Source organism: Physcomitrium patens, chromosome 24, assembly GCF_059467195.1.
Source record: "Physcomitrium patens ecotype Gransden chromosome 24, ASM5946719v1, whole genome shotgun sequence".
Taxonomy (NCBI): domain Eukaryota; kingdom Viridiplantae; phylum Streptophyta; class Bryopsida; order Funariales; family Funariaceae; genus Physcomitrium; species Physcomitrium patens.
In genome coordinates, this window is record NC_143433.1 from 4,704,049 (window position 1) to 4,723,597 (window position 19,549).

At 32.9% G+C, this 19,549-nt stretch overlaps 1 protein-coding gene across 1 annotated transcript; it reads left to right on the forward strand.

Moving 5' to 3' along the window:
- Nucleotides 1–17,096: 17,096 nt before the first annotated feature.
- LOC112276691 (thylakoid lumenal 16.5 kDa protein, chloroplastic) lies at nucleotides 17,097–19,141 on the forward strand. Its single transcript, XM_024508246.3, has 4 exons — nucleotides 17,097–17,512; nucleotides 18,191–18,327; nucleotides 18,435–18,507; nucleotides 18,666–19,141. Exons 1-4 carry the CDS (start codon nucleotides 17,173–17,175, stop codon nucleotides 18,773–18,775), a joined length of 660 nt encoding a protein of 219 aa, XP_024364014.1. The 5' UTR covers nucleotides 17,097–17,172; the 3' UTR covers nucleotides 18,776–19,141.
- Nucleotides 19,142–19,549: the final 408 nt, after the last annotated feature.

Below are 19,549 nucleotides of genomic sequence, written 5' to 3' on the forward strand. Positions count from 1 at the left end.
AAATTAATAAAATATAATCATTCAATTACAAATCCATGTACTATTACTATCTACTACTTTGAAGTCTTCTTCTACTTTAAATGTTGTAAAAATTCTTGATACTTATATTACTAAATAATCTCTATAAATTCATACATTTCAAAAAATATTGTCTAAATTATTTTTTGCCACTTTCTATAAGCTAGGAATTTTTTTGTATCATTACTTGGATAAAAAATTACTTGGTATATTCCAAGAATATTCTATATCAATCAAACCACATTTGAAACTTCTTCATACATTTTTATTCTAAATAAATGCCATATTGCCTCTAAAACTCTAATATACTATATATCAATATATTCCTTGATCTCATCTTCTTTTTTTCTAATTTTTATTATTACTTTTATAGATATATTTATGAATAAATTTTATTACATGAATTAAAGTATAAACCTCAATATTGATATAAAAATTATATTTATTACTAAGAATAAAATTATATGGAATAACATCTTGATTGTCTACAATATAATTACCAATGTTGAAAGTTCTTCCATCATTCTTTCTATAATATTAAAAGTAGCCATTAACATCAATTGATTTTACTTTTCAATATTCTTTTGGATATTTTTCTTGACATATTCCACCTTTCATGCATAGAGCTTGCATATTTCAAGGTCCACATAAACCATAAACCATACAAGTGCTAATTGTCTTATATAACAATAGATCTTTTTCTTTAATAGAAAATTCCTTATAAACAATCTTATCAATATTGATCAAATCTTCTACTCTACTATTTTGTTCAAAAAAAAAAATACATATACAAAAGACATCTTATCAAAAACTCAATAGTATGCACTCTTGTAAGTGCATGTTCTAAAATGTAATCTTTATAAATATCTTCAATTAATATACAATGCGTAAGTTTAAATATTCTTCCTATTAACTCAAGATAATTCTTTGGTTTTTTTCCTAAAAATAATGTACTTGAGATTTCTTGCGACAACAAATTTATAATCATTGTACCAAATATATCTGGATATTAAAAATATCAATGGCTATAGAATCTTAAAAAATCTCAAATAAATTTTTTGAACTTTCAATATGAAATGACAAAAGAATTATCTTCTATTTTAGATTTTGCATATCAACTTTTTGGTTTTTACACATTTCCAAAAATATTTGCTAGTCTTTGATATACATTTGCATGTAATATATCTTAATTCATATTGAAGTATTTCAACTAATTTTATTTTTTTCCTTTTCAAGCATCTACAATAATTCTTATAGTAACTTTTTGCCATGTAAGACAATTCAATACTTATTATATAATAAAAATAATTAATATGAATAAAATTCTATTTGAATAATATGTACAATCAACATATTTTTACTGCCATCTTCATTGGCGTTTTGTCACAGGCATATACATGTAAACCAATAATTACTTATATGATTTAGATAATAGTAGATAATAGTAGGTAAATTCCATAATATCCTCTATAAAAGCTTTTTAGGAGCTTTATAGATGCTGCTTTGATTTTATAGGTGTCTTTAATTGACTTTTTAGATTAAAAACGTAGTCAACAAGTTGGCCATGTGCCACACATTTTGGTAGCTTGAAGAATAAGCTAATTATGTGGTCCATACATAGAAAACTTGCCTTATAAGCTAAGGCCTATATCCTGCAAAGTCAATATATATTAGAGGTCTTATAGAACATTGTTACGTAGCTCTTAATTAGATAGTATATATAAAAACAAGAATGAAGCCATCTTCATTCTTCTCAACTCCTTTCTTGCTTCTAGTCTAGATTTAAGAGTCTTTAGTTTCCTTATCATTTAGCAATAGCTATTCTAGTTTCCATTTAATATACATACTACTTTATTTCTATTTTTTTACTTTTCTTTTGACATAGATTTTTCAAGTTTATGTATCTTCTTTTAGTTCATGTCCTTGATAAATTGACAAGGGTATTCTTATAATATTAGAGATTTATCTTCTCTTGAATAAAAGTGGATTATCTATTTTTTTTGATAAGACATAAGCATATTAGAAGTTTTGGATTACCCTCTTCTAAACTAATATTGTTCTTAATATCATCTTTGTCCTCAAGTCTCCTCTTCTACTTATCTTGAGTAATAATAGGCATTTATTTTTCAAGTATTATCATGGCAGAGCTTCTTGAAATGAAACATGCAATGGTACAAATGCAAGAATAATTGAGGGAGTTAATGCTTACAATGAATCAACTCACTTTATGTCACGAATTTAGAATACTGACTAGAAATCTAAATAAGAAGCTCAAGAAGAATCGACAAGAACTAGATTAATCAGATGAATACAAGAATAACACTAGAGAGGTGAGCTAGAGCTCCAAGAGGTGTGTTGTCGAGACTGAAGATCCTCTCAGTCTTGGCTCATATATATACTACAAATCAAGAAGCTTCTCAAGCAGCTTCCACGAGCTTGAAAACTTCTCAAGTAGCTTCTATAAACTACAAAGCTTCTCTAGAACCTTCTAGAAACTTCTACAACTTCTTAATGTATGTTCTTGACATCACCTCTCCCACCCCCCCTTAAGCTTCAAGGTCTCCGAGAAGCACTCCTATTGTAAGTCAATACCAATGTAAGAAGTTGAAAATTTGTGGCATAGTATTTGCAATACGATCTAATTATTGTTCATACGACAAGTAGTTCATTGGTCCTTGTAATCAACGATAGTGTCTTACGCCTTCGATTTTCGACCAGGCATGAACTTCTGTGTCTTCATTCTGAAAATGCCTTGCAAACATTCCTTTGGGAAGATTATCATAGGCAGTTTCTACCTCAAACACAATTACTAGCGACTTGTTACTAGGTATCCTCCATCGTCTTTGTGGTACATGCGGTTCTTCATCGCAGAATTGTCTTTGTAAGATACTCGGTAGAGAGGATATGACTGGTATGATATCTATCTCTTGACTATCCATATCACACCAAAAAAACAAGCACTAAACATGGAAGAATGGGCTTAGGTTACAGATGTATAGTCTCTAACTATGTCTTTTAGAAGTTCCTTCTTCCCCTTCTTTGTAAGGCCGAGGATTAAGAGGATTCAAGGAGATGGGACTTCACTAAAAAACTTTCATCGAAAGGACTTAGGTTTCTGAGGATAGCATCAATGAAACTCTTGTACCTTTTGCAACGCATTGATAAGTTTTTCTGTTGGTTCCTATGTGGGCTCATTGATATCATAGCTGCTCTAATGCAATAGGTACTCCAATTTCTCCCACTTACATCGCAAATCTAGTATCTTTTCTACTTGTTATTCCTCATGGTTCTCAATTTCAATACTACATGGCAGACATTACACTCTTTCAAGAAAAGATGACCCTCGATAAGGCTCCAACAAAGAAACATGAAAGACTAGGTGTACCATCATAGCAGCCAATAATCCTAGATAGTATGCCACTGGATTGATTTACTTTTAGATAACAAATGGTTCCAATCTCCAGTAGTCCAACTTGTCACAAGGATGCTTGGTTTTGATATTCCGTCGAAGAAGCCATACTTTATCTCCAATTTTGAAAGTAGGTATCTGATTTCGAAATTTATTTGCGGACACCTTGTAAGCTTCTTGGGCGGTTTACAATTAAAGCTTCAACGTAGTTAGAAGCTGCGATAGTTGTTTCATAAATCCTTCAGCTGTCGGGTTGTTATTCATTGACGGACTCAACAAATCAAGCTTTGGATGATACCCATAGTTGAAAAAGAATGGTGTTTGTTGAGTTGATGTATGTAGGGTGTTGTTATATGCAAACTTAGCTAATGATAGATATACAATCCAATCATCTTACTGATAGTTGATGCTACATCATAAATATTACTCCAAAATTTGATTCACTCGTTCTGTTTGGTCATCAGTTTGAGGATGAAAAGTCGTAGAAAGCTTGATATCTACCTTCAATATCTCAAAGAGAGATCTCCAGAACTTTGATACGAATTGGATTCCTCGATCCGACATGATATCATTTGGTAAACTATGATACTGATATACATTATCAAAGAAGAGCCTTGCTATGTCTTTACTTGACGATGTTTTCTTTCAAGGGACAAAATGTGCCATCTTTGTAAGTCGATCTACCACAACAAAGATATTGTCAAATGAATTTGATGGCGACAAGTTCATAATAAAGTCCATAGAAACTGAAGACCATGGCCGATGTGGAATAGGCAATGGCTGAGGAAGACCATAAAGATGATGGCGAGGGTTCTTGGATCTTGAACAAATGTCAGAAGAGAGGACGAAATCCTTAACATCCTTCCACATTTGGGGCCATTAGAAATCTTAAGAAATAAGTTCCAAGGTCTTATTGAATCCAAAATGTCATGCAGTTGGAAAGCCATGTCATGATTGGAGAACTTGGAGTCATGCTGGTCCCTATGGAATATACAACTGCTCGTCAAAGTATAAAAGATCTCCTTCCACCTTCAACTTATCATTATTGATACATTGTGTGATATCGAGGGCTATAAAATCTCATAGTTGATCTTGGGAGTAAAAAACTTCTGAGAATAGAACGCAATCGGATGAAGCTTCTCGTTTACACCTATCTACGAAAGTACAACTTCCATTGGAAAATCTGAAGCATCAGTCTCCAAATAGTTGGCCTTTATAAAGTCTGGATGTATTAAGATTAGAGCCTTAGTAAATGTCATCTTAAGATCTTGAAATAATTTTTCCACTAAAGGTCTCTATTCGAGCTTGTCTTTACATGTCAATAGAGTAAGCGGAGCAGCAACTTGAGAATAATTCTTGATGAAGATCCAATAGAAGTTAACAAAGCCAAGAAAGCATTGTACATCTCTAATTGTCTTTAGAACTTCCCATGATACGATTGCTTCCATCTTCTTAGGATCCATCTTCAAGCCTTCCATACTTGCAATGAATCCCAAAAATTCCATCTCAGTTTGGTTAAACAAGCACTTCTCCAATTAAACATAAAGTCCTCACTTGTGGAGTTTTCAAGGACTACACGAACGTATTTCTCATGCTTTTCTACATTCTTGGAAAATATCAAAATATCATCTAGATAGATGACAACAAAATTATCAAGGTGCTCTCGAAAGATGTCATTCATCATGTGTTGAAAGACTGCCGGAGCATTGGTAAGACCGAGAGGCATAACATTCTATTCAAAATGGCCATATCTTATACTGAAAGTTGTCTTCCAATCGTCTCCTTCCTTGATTCGCACGAGATTATAAGCTCTCCTTAGATCAATCTTTGTAAAGATCTTTGCATACCCAAGTTGCTATAGAAGACCTGATATTAAGGGTAATGGATAACAATTCTTCTTTGTCACCTTCTTGAGACCTCGATAATCCATGCACATCTATAGTGAGCCATTTTTCTTCTTCACAAATAAGATTGGTGTCCCAACTGGCAACTTCGAATGAAAAATGAAGTTCTTGGCTAGATTCTTATCAATGTACTTCCGCAAACTCCGTCTGCAATAAATTATAGATTAGGCCAAAAGGTGGTTGTGCTCCTTCTTACAAGTCCATGGCACAATCATATGGTCGATGCTCCGGTAGCATATCGACATTTTTCTTTTGAAATACGTCTTCAAAATCTTTATATTGCTTTGATATATTTACTATCAAAATCTTCTCTCCGCTAGTTGGAGTCACATAAATGACAAATATTGTGCCTTCCTTGGACAATATTACAAACGCTCTTGCTGTAATAAATAAGGGTTTTTTGATTCGAGATCTTTTAACAGGCTTACTTTCAGAATATTCTATAGGAAATATCATCCTTCGTAACGTCTAATCTATGGATGGATTATGCATTTCTAACCAAGAAAGACCAAGAATAATAAGGTTTGATGGAGTTTTAATAATATTGAAAATAATATAACTACTATGGTCTTTAAACGTCACCTCTATAAGTTCTAATTCATGAGTGACACTACTAGACAATAAAGGTCGTCTATCTATTACTTCTACATGAATGGGTTTAGGTTTTTGTTCAAGAAGAATCTCGTGATGTTTAGTAAATTCTTCGTCTAAAAAATAAGCAAATACTTTTGAATCTAATAACACTAAGGTTTTTAGTTTCTGAAGGCCAAAAGATAGAGGAATGATAAAGCAATGGGTAGGTTGAGTGGAAAGAGAAGAACTTGATTGTTGTTGTGGTATTAAATTGTCCAATTGCACGGTCCCTATTATAGCTAGGCATCTTCATTTTTATGAACAAATTCGCCTCAAGTCTTGACAATGTGTCCATTTTACTTCTTGGGGCAGTTTCTAGCTTTGTGGCCTTCTTCATCGTAATATAAGGATAGTTCTTCCTCCATATGCCACTTTTTTTCTTCTAGAGTTAGGGATTTGACACATATCACGTCAATTTATATGTCCTCCACCTCTGAATGTGAATTCAGGATGCTTGCTGACATAATTGGAGCATGGCGAGCTATATGTTATCTTGAGCATTGATCTTAGCGACGTTGGAACAGGCGATTATCGCACTTCACAACTTGGCTAATGGCTTCATTGAGCATTCGTGGATCGAGAAGAGGTAATAACAAATCCTTCACGTCGTCTCTTAAGCTCCAATAAAATTGACTCATCAATGCTTCCTCGTCCCAGTTGATGTCGCATGCTAATTGCCTGAAATCAGATGCGTAGACTGATGTAGAGCGTACCTCTTGTCGTAGCGACCAGATCTTTGTTGTAACCTAATTCAAGGCTCCTTTCGTAGTAAGATCAACAGTCCTTGTTGATCTAGAGGCAAAACTGCTTCTCTTGGTGTTGAAGCTTGAGGTTGGTGAATCCTCGATTATACCATCTTGGATGTTCTATCATTATAAAGTCTTGCAATAATTCCTTCAATCTCTATAGTTCTTTGTGATAACATAGCAAAAACATTCATAATGGCATCCAACTTGGACTCCAAACTTTCAGTCATATTAATATCATGACCTCCAACCATCCTAAGAGAAGGAAAGAAATGACTTTACAAGAAGGCAGTATTGGTTTAGAGGAGGGTACTCTGTAACCTCTGAAATGCCTTAAAACCTTTAAGAAGAGGGGTAATCCACTCTCTCTAAGAAAGATAAGATTCCAATATTATTATAGAAGAAATATCAGTTTTAGAGGAGGATAATCCGCAACCTCTAAAATGCCAGCACCTTCAAGCAGAGAGATAATCTACACTTTAAGAAGAAGGAACTAGCTCTAATATGAAAGATGAATGTAGTCTCAACAAACTATCACGAATTTAGAATATTGATTGAAAATCCAAACAAGAAGCTCAAGAAGAATCAACAAGAACTAGATTAATCAGATGAATATAAGAACAACACTAGAGAGGTGAGCTAGAGCTTGAAGAGGTGTATTGTCGAGACTGAGGATCCTCTCAATCTCGGCTCCTATATATACTACAAGCTAGGAAGCTTCTCAAGCAGCTTCCATGAGCTTGAAAACTTCTCAAGTAGCTTCTACAAACTACAAAGCTTTTCTAGAACCTTCTAGAGACTTCTACAACTTCCTAGTGTATGTCCTTGACACTTTACTACTACAAGGAGCAATAAGAATTGCAAGAAGTAAAGACATAGATATGATTGGAGCTACTTCAATATCTACACCCAATCATGTTCCTTCTCTTATGATAGAACATCTTTCCAATATTAAAGAATCAAGAGTTGCCTTGCTTGAAAAGTTTGATGGCAGAAGATCCAAGTTTTGTGGATTTATCAATCAAGTGTAACTTGTGATTGAACTTTAATTTCAAAGCTATCTAATTCTAAGATCACAAGTTAGATTTATTAGTACACTTCCTTGAAGTTCAGTATTATCATGGTTTTCATCTTTTCTTGAATAACAAGATCCAATATTAAATAATTGGAAGGCCTTTTTAGTAGAGTTTTGATCCATGTATAGAAAACATAATGCAACTCGTGTTGCAACTAATAAGATCCATATTTTACAACAAGGCAATCAATCTATAATATTATATGTTTTATAATTTTGAAAACTTTTAATTGATATCAAGTACGATGATGCTACATTGATAAGCCAATTTTTCTATGGATTACAATATGAGGTAAAGAAATTGATGTTCAATTTATCTGATCTTCAAATATTGAGTCAAGCAATTGACTTTGATGTAAAGTATGATAATCGACTTTTTGAATTTCAATCTGAGAATCAAACAAGTAGGCCTCACAGTTACTATAATTCAATGACAATACTAATGCCTCCTCAATACATACATTCAAAAGTAGAAGATATGCAAATTGATGCAGTATGTTTCAAATCTCTTATTAAGCCAAAAAAGACTCGTTACCATTAAGAAGGATTGTGCTTTTATTTAGAGAACCTAAGCACATTGCTCAACATTATTCAAAGAAGTGATGTAATTATAAAATGAGGAATATAAATTTTAAAGAAAACAATTAATCAAAAAACGAATTTATTCAGCTACAATAGGGACCGTGCGGCTAGAACCTTATACAATACCTAATAAATGTCCTATTTTCTCCTAAAAACCATCTCATTGTTTTATATTAAATATTATTTTATATTAGAACTTATACATTACATAGCCTTTGCCTTATTAGATTCAAGAGCCTCAACATGTTATTTAGATGAAGAATTAGCTAATAGACTTAAGATATCTTTAGTAAGGAAAACTAAACCTATTCACTTAGAAGTCATAGATGGTTGCTTGTTGTCTTTTGGAGATGTTACTCACAAAATCCTTCCCATAGAAGTAATAAATAATGATTATGATAGCTTTGTAGTATTTAATATCATTAAATCTTTCTCTAATCCAATCATTTTAGGTTTATTGTAGTTAAAAAAATATAATCCTTCAGTAGATTGAATTTCTTGTACTCTTGACTTTTCTAAAAGTATAACTAAGAGTATAGTTAATCAAGTAAAAAATCAAAAGTTTAGTATAATTAAACCTATGTTTGTAGGTGTAAGAGCTTTCCTGTATGCTACAAAAAAAAGATCACCTTGTGTCATTTATGCCACATCCATTTCTAATGGTGCAAAGTCTTCAAGTAGTATTCCAAGCCAATATTAAGATTTTCAAGATGTATTTGAGAAAAAGAATTTAGATATTCTTCCAAAATATCCTCCCTATGACAGTTCAATTAACCTTCAAGAAGAAGTATAACTGCCATTTGGACCAATCTATAATTTATCACAAAATGAGTTGGCCAAATTCAAGGAGTATATTGAAGAGAATCTAACTAAAAACTTCATATGCCATTCCAAATCTCTAGCAGGAACTCCAATTCTATTTGTGAAGAAAAAAGATGGATCATTGTAGATGTGTGTTGATTATCAAAGACTCAACAAGATCACCATCAAAAATAGATACCCACTACCTTTAATATCAGGACTTCTTCATTAATTGAATCAAGCTAAGATCTATACAAAAATAGATCTACGAGGAGCATACAATCTGGTATGCATCAAAGAAGGAGATGAATGGAATACTACATTTCAAACCAGGTACGAATAATTTGAATATAATGTCATGCCTTTTGGACTTACAAATGCACCAAAAGCTTTTAAACATCTTATAAATGATATTTTTTGAAAGTTTTTGGACAATTTTGTTATTTTTTATCTAAATGGCATCTTGATCTATTCTAAGAATACATAAAAATATGAACTTCATGTTTGTTGTATCTTACAAAAATTAAGAGATTTGGGAGTCTATGCTAAAATAAAAAAAGTGTGTATTCCATACTACTCAAGTTGACTTCTTATGTTATATCATTTCAAATAATAGATTTAAGATGGATCCTAAAAAAGTTCAAATGATTATGGATTGAAAGATCCCAAAAACAATCCGAAATGTTTAATGTTTTTTGGAATTTTTTAATTACTATCGGATCTTCATCAAAGACTTTTCTTAAATTGCAACTCTACTTACATGTTTAACTTGTAAAGACAACCTTTGTTTCTACACCAAACTTATATCGCGTTGACTTCTCTAAGGAATTCTTCATGGAAACAAATGCATTGGACTTTACTTTAGATGCCGTATTATCAAAAATGAGAATAGATGATAAACTTCATCCAATAGCTTTTCATTCTAGAAAATTTTTAGCAGTCGACATTAATTATCAGATCTACAACAAAGAGCTTCTTGCAATTGTAGATTCTTTCTAAGAATGACATCATTATCTAGAAGGCACTTCTAGTCCAATCATTAAGTATATGAATCACAAGAACCTCAAGTATTTTATATCAACTTGTATTTTGAATTGTCGCCAAGTTTGTTGGAACATGTCTTTGTCAAGATTTGAATTTAATATCACTTATTGGTCAAGAAAACAACAAGGTTTGTCCAATGTCCTCTCAAGACATTCTTATCTTATATCTAAAAAAAGAAATATAGTTTTTTATCAACAAAAGATAATTTTATTGAAGTTAGAATAATTTCATCTTCAAGTATTGAAATCAACATTGACTATTGATTCAACTTTTTCAAAAAAATTCAATCAAGTTTGTCCTTTGATCCTCTTCTTTATGATATCAAGAATATTTTATCTAAGTCTTGTGATACTTCTAAGTTTTAGTTCAAGAACAACCTATTTTATTTCAAAGAATACCTATATGTGCTAAGAGGAGAAGCACGTTTATGTGTTCTTCAAGCACATCACGACTTTTGAGCAATAGGACATTTAAGATACAACAAGACTCTGGAGCTAATATCTAGAGATTTTTGATGGTGATAAATGTGAAAGGCTATAAAAAACTTTGTTCAATTGTATGACATTTGTTCAAGGTCAAAAACTCTTTGGCATCAACCTTATAAACTTCTTCAACCATTACCTATTCTAAAACAACCATGGTCTTCTATTTCTGTAGATTTTATTACGGATCTTTCAATCTTTGGATTGTGTGATTCTATATTTGTGATAGTAGATTGTTTTACCAAAAAGATACATTTTGTACCATGCACAAAATCCATCATAAGTGAAAAAACTGCCAAGTTTTTTCTTAACAATATCTATCAATATTATGGATTGCCAAAAGATATTATATTGGATAAGGGGACTCAATTTCTATCAAGATTTTGGAGAATTCTTTTTAAAATTTTAAAGATTGACATAAAGCTTTCTTTGGCCTTTCATTCTAAAACTAATAAACAAACAGAGCACATAAACCAAGTTTTGGAGCAATACTTAAGACATACCATCAATTATCAACAAGATAATTTAAAAACCCTCTTGGCATTGGCAAAGTTTGCTTATAACAATAAAATACATTATTTTACACAACAAATACCTTTCTTTATTAATTATGGTTACCATCCATGACTTGATACTTTTGACTTTCAAAAGTTGGTAATCTTGTGGATTAAGGTTTGGCAAATCATTTGTCAAAGCTATATAGAATTATGAAGGTGCAGTTGAAGGAAGCTCAAGAACAACAAAAAATCAATGCAGATGGCTATCGAAAGAACAACCATAATTCAATGTAGGTGACAAGATATAGTTGCTTCATTATAATATCAAGACTACTTGTCTTTGTCATAAGTTGGATTACCACAAATCTGGACCTTTTCCTATTTGTGGATAAATTAATACAATTGCTTATTAATTACATCTATTGGAGGCAATGAAGATCTATCTTATCTTCCATGTGTCTCTTCTTGAACCAAATAAGATTATGAAAATAGCAAGAAGAAGACAAGCTTCACCTCTTCCTATAGAAGTAGATAATTATGAAGAGTTTAAAGTAGAAGAAGTTGTAGATTCAAGGCGGCACCAAAATAAATTAAAATATCTTGTCCATTGGGGCGAATATGATATTAGTGAATGCACATGGAAGCCAATAAAGAATCTTGTAAATGCGGCAAAGGCAATAGATGCTTTTCATTGACGACATCCATCTAAATTAAGATGAAAAATAGTAAGTCTTTGCTATAAAAGAAACAAGGTCCAAGAAAGATTGCACTCTACTTTCTATTTTTTTTTGTAGCTTTTATATATTTATGAAGTTGAGGAGATGGAGAATCAACAACCAGCAGATTCAACTCAAGAACTTTCATTTGTGGACTTATCAGATGAGACATTGTGATTGTTGTTACCTTCAAGATGACAAAATTGAAATTAAGTTCTTCAAGAACAACATGTCCTTCTTCAAATAGACGACAAGATATAATATGTTTGATATCACAACCTTGGAAGAGACTCCTGATGTTTGCTGATTTTATTAGAAGTGAGAACAACTCTTGAGGATATTCCAAATGTTTTATTTGAAGGAAGTTACGGAGGCCTCAACAATGACCAAACAACACGGTGGTCTTTCTACTAAGGTATGGGACACTATCGAAGGCTGAGAGGGCCTATCAACTATCTTCGAAGAGAACAAAGTTTGAAGTATGTAGCAAATACAATTTGCCACATCTTGTATTTTCTCAATAAATGAAGACCACTTTTCGTGGAACTCGTCCCTAGAAGAAAGGATAATGTCATGGACATACTCATATAAATCAATAATTACTTATATGATTTATATAATAATAGGTAAAAGTAGATCAATTTCAAAATATCTTCTACAAAAGCTTTCCAGAAGCTTCATAGATATTGCTTTGACTTTATAGGTGTCTTTAATTGACTTTTTAGATTAAAAATGTAGTCAACAAGTTGGCCATGTACTACATATTCTGGTAGCTTGAAGAACAAGCTAATTATGTGGTCTACACATAGAAAACTTGCCTTATAAGTTAAGGCATGTGTCTTGCAAAGTGAACATATATTAGAGGTCCTATAGAACATTGCTACGTAGCTCCTAGTTAGATAGTATATATAAAAGCAAGAGTGAAGCCATCTTCACTCTCGTCAACTCCTTTCTTGCTTTTAGTCTAGATTTAAGAGTCTTTAGTTTCCTTGTCATTTAGCAATAGCTATTCTAGTTTCCATTTAATATAGGTACTACTTTATTTCTATTTTTTCACTTTTCTTTTGACATAGATTTTTCAAGTTTATGCATCTTTATTTAGTTCATGTCCTTGGTACATTCATATCTCTATGTCTTGTTTTGTCATGCCATCTAAGTTATCTACGTAGAAAAAAAAATAACATGATTAATTGGCAAGTATACATGATGTCTTTTATGAATTTTTGATGTAATGTACATCATCTCCATTGAATAATTATATTTTTTTATTCCTTCTATCTTTGTTTTATTTTCTATCATAACTATTGCAACCTCATTAGAAGTTGAAAGATTATAACATCTTGTTTTGGCATCTTTATTAAAATAAAGATGTACGTATATATCATCCTTGCTCTCTCTTCTTTGTCTTGCTTTGGACAATATTTTATGAGCTTATCAATAAATTGGAAAAAAATATGATATTTTTTCAAATATTCTTGAAGCTCTTATATTATTTGAATTGACAAATTGGCATTACATGCCATATCAAGATCATTGCTTCATGTGCAATATGAAGATCATAAATATAAAGTTTTATATAACTTATTTCTATATCTTGTTTTGGTAAAAGAGTATTTATTTGATGCCAAGTGTCTTTAAGTATGTACAAGCAATACAAACCATATCCTTATAAGATAGTATTATCAACTTTTATATCATAAAATATAAATGCATATACATTATTATATTGTTAAATAGTATTTTAAAACTTCTTGTTTTATTCATCTTTTTTATCAAGTAGTTGTCTAATTAGTATTGGGAGATTTTCAAGAAGCAAAAGTTTAATCTTTCTATAAAGACAATATTTACCAAATCCTAGATTTAATTTTGTTGATGGTATGGTTTGTTCATCTATTAAATAGAATGCCTAACAATATAAACATTGAACATCCATATCTCCAATATTATAAAAACTTCCTAATTTTTTTTTCTTTTACTATGACATTTATAAGAAAGTTGCTCCATTGATTCACTAATTTCCATGTTTTTATCCTCTCTTTGAATCTTTTTTCAATTTCTTCAATATTATTAAGTGCTTTATTAAAAAACTATTTTAGATTTTCTTTGTACTTTTTCATATTCTCTATAATATTCTTGATCAATTACTCTTCAATTAATTTTGATTATTGTGAAAGCTATAATAAAAAATTCAATTTTTTTAAAATATTATATTTTGAAAATCAAATTAAATAAATAAATTAATAAATATTTATTATTTTATTTATTAAAATTTATTTATTACTTTATATATAAATATATATATATATATATATATATATTTATACATATCAAGTTGTATATAAAAAAATTAATATGAAAATTTAGAATAATTTTCTTATAATTAGGTTTTTTAATAAAAGTTGTTGTTGTAATTAAAAATATTTTCATAGTTTCAATAATACCATGTTGCTCAAGATTATATAGTACTTGTAAAATAAAAATGCTAAATAATAATAGCTTATTGCTCGAGAATATTGGTAAAAATTCAAATGTGTTTTTTAATTACCAAAACTTTATATTGAAGTAGAAAAATTTAAGTAGATTGGATTGTATAAATTCAACATTGCAAAGAACTTCATAAGCTCAACAAAAATTTGTTATACATAAGGAAATCTCAATCATTTATTTAATGAACTTTAAAATATAAATTAAAAAAACTTAAATAATGGAAATCCAATAATGACATAAATCAATATTAATTGAATTTGTCAACTCTAGTTGCATTCACAATTGTGAGAATTGAGCCTTATATATGTTGCATGTGAAGTCTCTAGGCTGCAAAAGCTTCTATCATAAGCTCCTATCATGAGAGCTTGACACATCTACAACCACAAAAAATTTGTGGCCCAACAAAAATCATCAATGAATGTATATTCCTTTGCATCTTGATAGTTAACACAAAGTCATCACAAATAAGATGTGTACATTATAAATTCAAAATTTTCCCTTTAGAAGAGGTCTAGAACAAAAACCATGAAATTTAGTACCTTTTGCTATAGTATACAATTTGATAATAGGAATGGTACAACATTTGAGTAATGCAATTATATTCTATGAGATGGCACAATCCAAATAAAAAGTAAATCATGCCTATAAGTTGTCATCCTTGCACAAATTCTATATGCAATTCTATCACATTGGTATAATAAGTTTTTAATTAAAAAGTAAAATAACAACAACTAAATTTTACATCTTATAATGGAAATTAAAAATTGAATTGACATGCTTTAATCACCTTAATATCTAAAAAAGCTCCTTCATTCATAATTTGAATATGCAAGTACAATCTTACATAGTCCTTATAATAGCCTAGATTACTTCATATCTACATTGTAACACAAGCAAAAATTGGCATCACCAAAAAATTATGTACATTATTGGAGAGAGTTGTGATTATATTACTGCACTGCATTGTACGTTAACTTTTATTTTTAATATTATATTTTTTATTTTTTATTTTGTTAACAATGAAGTTTTTTTTATAAGATCATTGGTCAAAAAAATAAAGGCTTGTTATATTATAAAATATGCATTTAATTTTATAAAAAAATCAATAATTATACTTATTGTCAAAAAGTCCATGTTTAATGAATATAAATTCATGTAGACTAATTTGTATTTTTTTTAGAAATATACAAAGAATACAAAGGGACCAAAATGAAAGTATGCAAATAGATTATATAATGATTCTAAGAATAACACCTACCTTATTAATAATAAACTCTACCTTATTAAAGGAACTAATAAAAATTTCTAAAGAACCTAATGCAATTGATTATAATTATTTCATAATTATAATATTAAACTCTTATGATGCTTTGCTAACCTTAGGCTATATTTTGTGCACACATGACTTGATATCCATAAGTTTTCGACTTTTGAATTTGGACTCTTTTACAGCCATCATTCTCTATAATATTTTTGGCTTAGAAATCAACTTCTAACATATATTTGAAAACATCAAAAAAATATAAACTGAGAGGTGTAGCAAAGTTTGGAAGGTTGAATATACATTCATTATTCTATTAAAATTCACTATTAAGACATTGCAACTTTGCTACAAGTTATCAAGACAATAACTACATAAGAATACTACTACATTGCATACAATAATTAATACAATCCATGCATATTTATTAAAGTCATGATGAATAGAATAAAAATTAAAAAATATTTATAGCAACACTAAAGAAGAAAACAAACATATCATTATATACATCCTTCAAATCCTTCATGAAATATGACAACCAAGAATTTACCAATTTTAGATGACAAAAGAAGTCATTGTTTTCTAGCATTTTGGTTCACTTGTAGATAATTGATTAAAGCATCTCTATAGATTGTGGGGCAGTGACGACCAATAAAGAGGGTCTTTTGTGTATTAAGAGTATCTTTCTTCAAGTTGGTGGAGATATTAAACATGCAAATGTTGATTTTTGATTAATATAAGGTTAAATTAATTCTAACATAACTCTAAGTTGAGTACTCAACTTAAAGATGTGGTTGATTGCATTAGATGCATTTACTCACAACTAGATTCACATTCAACTTAAACTTTAAATACACACAAAAAGCCATTTTATTTATAACTTTTTTATTCTAGTATTGAATCAATAAATCAAGAACAATTCGATTCACAATTCTGGATCAACTGGGTTAAATAAAAACTCACATTTATTTACAATAATTTAAAAACCCATATCTATCATGCTCAAAAGAAACATGTGAAGTGCCAGGAAACATAGAGCACACAAGAAACATGTGAAGTACGTTGAAAGAATGGAAGCCTCGAAATACATATCCAAACTTTAAAGTAAAAAAAGGAACGCTTCCAAAGTGCTTTTCCCGACCAAACTGCCGCAGGGTGCCGTCGGAGCGGCTGCCCCAGCGGCTCGGCAGCGAGGAAGCGTTGGGGCCTTCGCGGACAGGCGAAGTCCTGCCAGAGCTCATAGACTGAAGTTGCAGCAGCAGCAGCAGCAGCGACCATGTATGGATAAGAATCGAGAGCGAATGGCTCACAATGCTACCACGGGGCTCCCAACCAAATGGGTGGCGATCAATCCTTGGAGCTCGTAGCGCCGCGGCTGGTTCATCACACACTTTCTAATTGCTTAAACCAGCTTTACGGTTACGTCGATGTGTTAGACTTGGAGCCCCTCTCTATTTGCACCGTATACCCTGCCGTGAACGACAGGATTCGGAAACTGTCGTAACAGATTGCTTGCCATGAGGACCGTCGCGACTCTAGCGTCGTCCTGCTCTACGTTCCTCGAGGGCGACGCACTGCGAGTGCACGGGTCAGCTTGCGAAGGCTCCGGGCGCCGCCGCAGCGGCGTTGCGCGATGCGGGCAGGGGAGCAGTGAGGCCGCGAAGGCTGGGGTTGTGTCCCGAAGGCAGGCTGCGTTCGCTCTGGTTGCGGGTGGTCTTGTGCTGCCCGTCGCTCCCATGGCGCGTGCATTGCTTGAGGCTGATGATGACGATTCTCTGCTTGAGAAAGTGAAGGAGGATAAGAGGAAGCGTATTCAGAAGCGGTCGACTGCGATCAACGATTTCGTCAAGGAGAGCGGTAATGACCTTCCCCTTACTCCCACTTCTTGTTTGAATCATGTCACAGGAGAGGACCCATTTGGCATAATTTGCCGAACATTCTGTAGCGGGCGAAATCAGAACTCTGTTATGCGCTGTTTTCACCGAAGCTAAGCAGCGTAGGTTAACTAGATGATATGCACCAAACCGGGAACATTACTCCCAGCTACTCACTGATAACTGTGAAGCGAAGCGACGGTGTGTTTGAAAGGTCCTACCTCGCGGTAGTGTAGCATTTAGCCTCAGTGAAAACCACCTAGTAAGTAGCGACAGAGCGGAACACTCGTCCTTGAATTCATGTTTCCACTTATGGTTTTCCTGTGGTATTTACTTGACTGCCTGCAAGCCCACATCACTTCCCTTACTCCTTAGTAGTATAATTTCGTCGGGTGGGTTGGAAATGTGCTGCCAGTGGTGAATGTGAGAAACTAGATTTAACATATGGATCACTTGTAGCGACAGTTTCATTTCTGTACTGTACGAATGAATAACATCGAATGGATTGTCCTTGTGGTCGCACTGAAGTGTGTTTAACAGCAGACCATTAGTATCAAGGTTTGTAAGTAATCGATGATCATGTGGTTGATATTGATCGATTGTATCAATCGTGACAATCTCCGGGAATGAGACATTAACTGCAAGGGTTCGTATCCATCAGGATTTGTACAGACTGCCGTGTACAAGCTGAGTGAAGCTGGGCAGGCTATCGACGGGGGCGATTTCAGTAAGGCAACGGCAGTCTTGGCTCAACAGAACAGCGATTGGATCCGTGATATCCAAGCAGCTTTGAAAAAGGTAATTTCGTTTTCTCTGCTATCTCTTTGTTGCAAAGCTTTCCTTCTTCCTATTACTTGTCCTTGCGGGAATCACCCGGATCTTGAGTGCCTACTGGCCTTCCGCAGGTGAGTTCCAGTTCGGATGAGGTAGCAGTGGCCGATACCTTCCGCTCTTCTCTGACTTCTCTACAAGCTGCAGGTAATCAATTCAACTCCACCGTCGTGTGTACTGTGAATCTCTTCGCTTTGTTTTAAGTGGCAGGGGCTTTTCTTGTGACGTATCGTGTGATACGGGGATTTTTTCCACTTCTACATGTGACCACGATTAACCCTCAACTACGTTGTTCTGCACATCAGTGGAGTCGGGCGATTCGAGCTCGTCACGAACTGCCTTCATCGCCTCAGCAGAGGCGTTGGACAAGTGGGCAAGGCTCACCGGATTGGCAGAGAAGGTCGTGGGTTTGTAAAAAACTGCGCCGTAATGTGTGCAATGTTCAGTGACCCTGTAAAGAGAGCTGAATACCTGCTCGTTTACTTGAATCATCTGGTCTGTTAGCAGCGGTAATGTAAAATTATTCGAGGCTCGCCGATCACAATCCATAATAATTCTGTTACTTATCTTGCCGCAGTTAAAGTTATCATCAGTAGCTTTTCTGGGGTGAGCGTAGATTGAGCAGTTCCTCCCGAAGAGCGTGTCCTTCATCTTTCCTATTGATTGGATAGAGAAGACATTTTTCTCTGCGGTAGAGACTGTGGGCCAACATGTATCAAAGAGTTCCAATTTGTCTTCATTATTTAATCCGAAATACCTCACAAACCTGTTTTGACTTGTCTATTTAGTCCTGAAATCAGCTGATCCTTCAAGAAGAATTTCGTAGTGGATTCAGATGTGTCAGTCTCATGCAGCATCCGAATCAATCGATCACGCAGTTGGACATCAGTAGACGATGGCAAGGAACAATTCATGTGCACAATCACTCCTTTAAGCTATCAACACTGTTCTACGGTGACGAGTGGAATAGGGCCTACAAACCAAGTATCAAATTTCGTACTGCAACAACCACACGTACACTCAGTACACTCGGCTCAGCAGGTGTCAATCAAATTCTGTCGCAAGTGTAACTTTTACCCCCAGACTTTTCCAGAGTATCTTCCAGACTTCACCAGGTAAGAAACATCTTAACTTCAGAAGTTGCTTGAAGAAAATTTACCATTCTAAAATGAGATCGTGGGATAGAGCA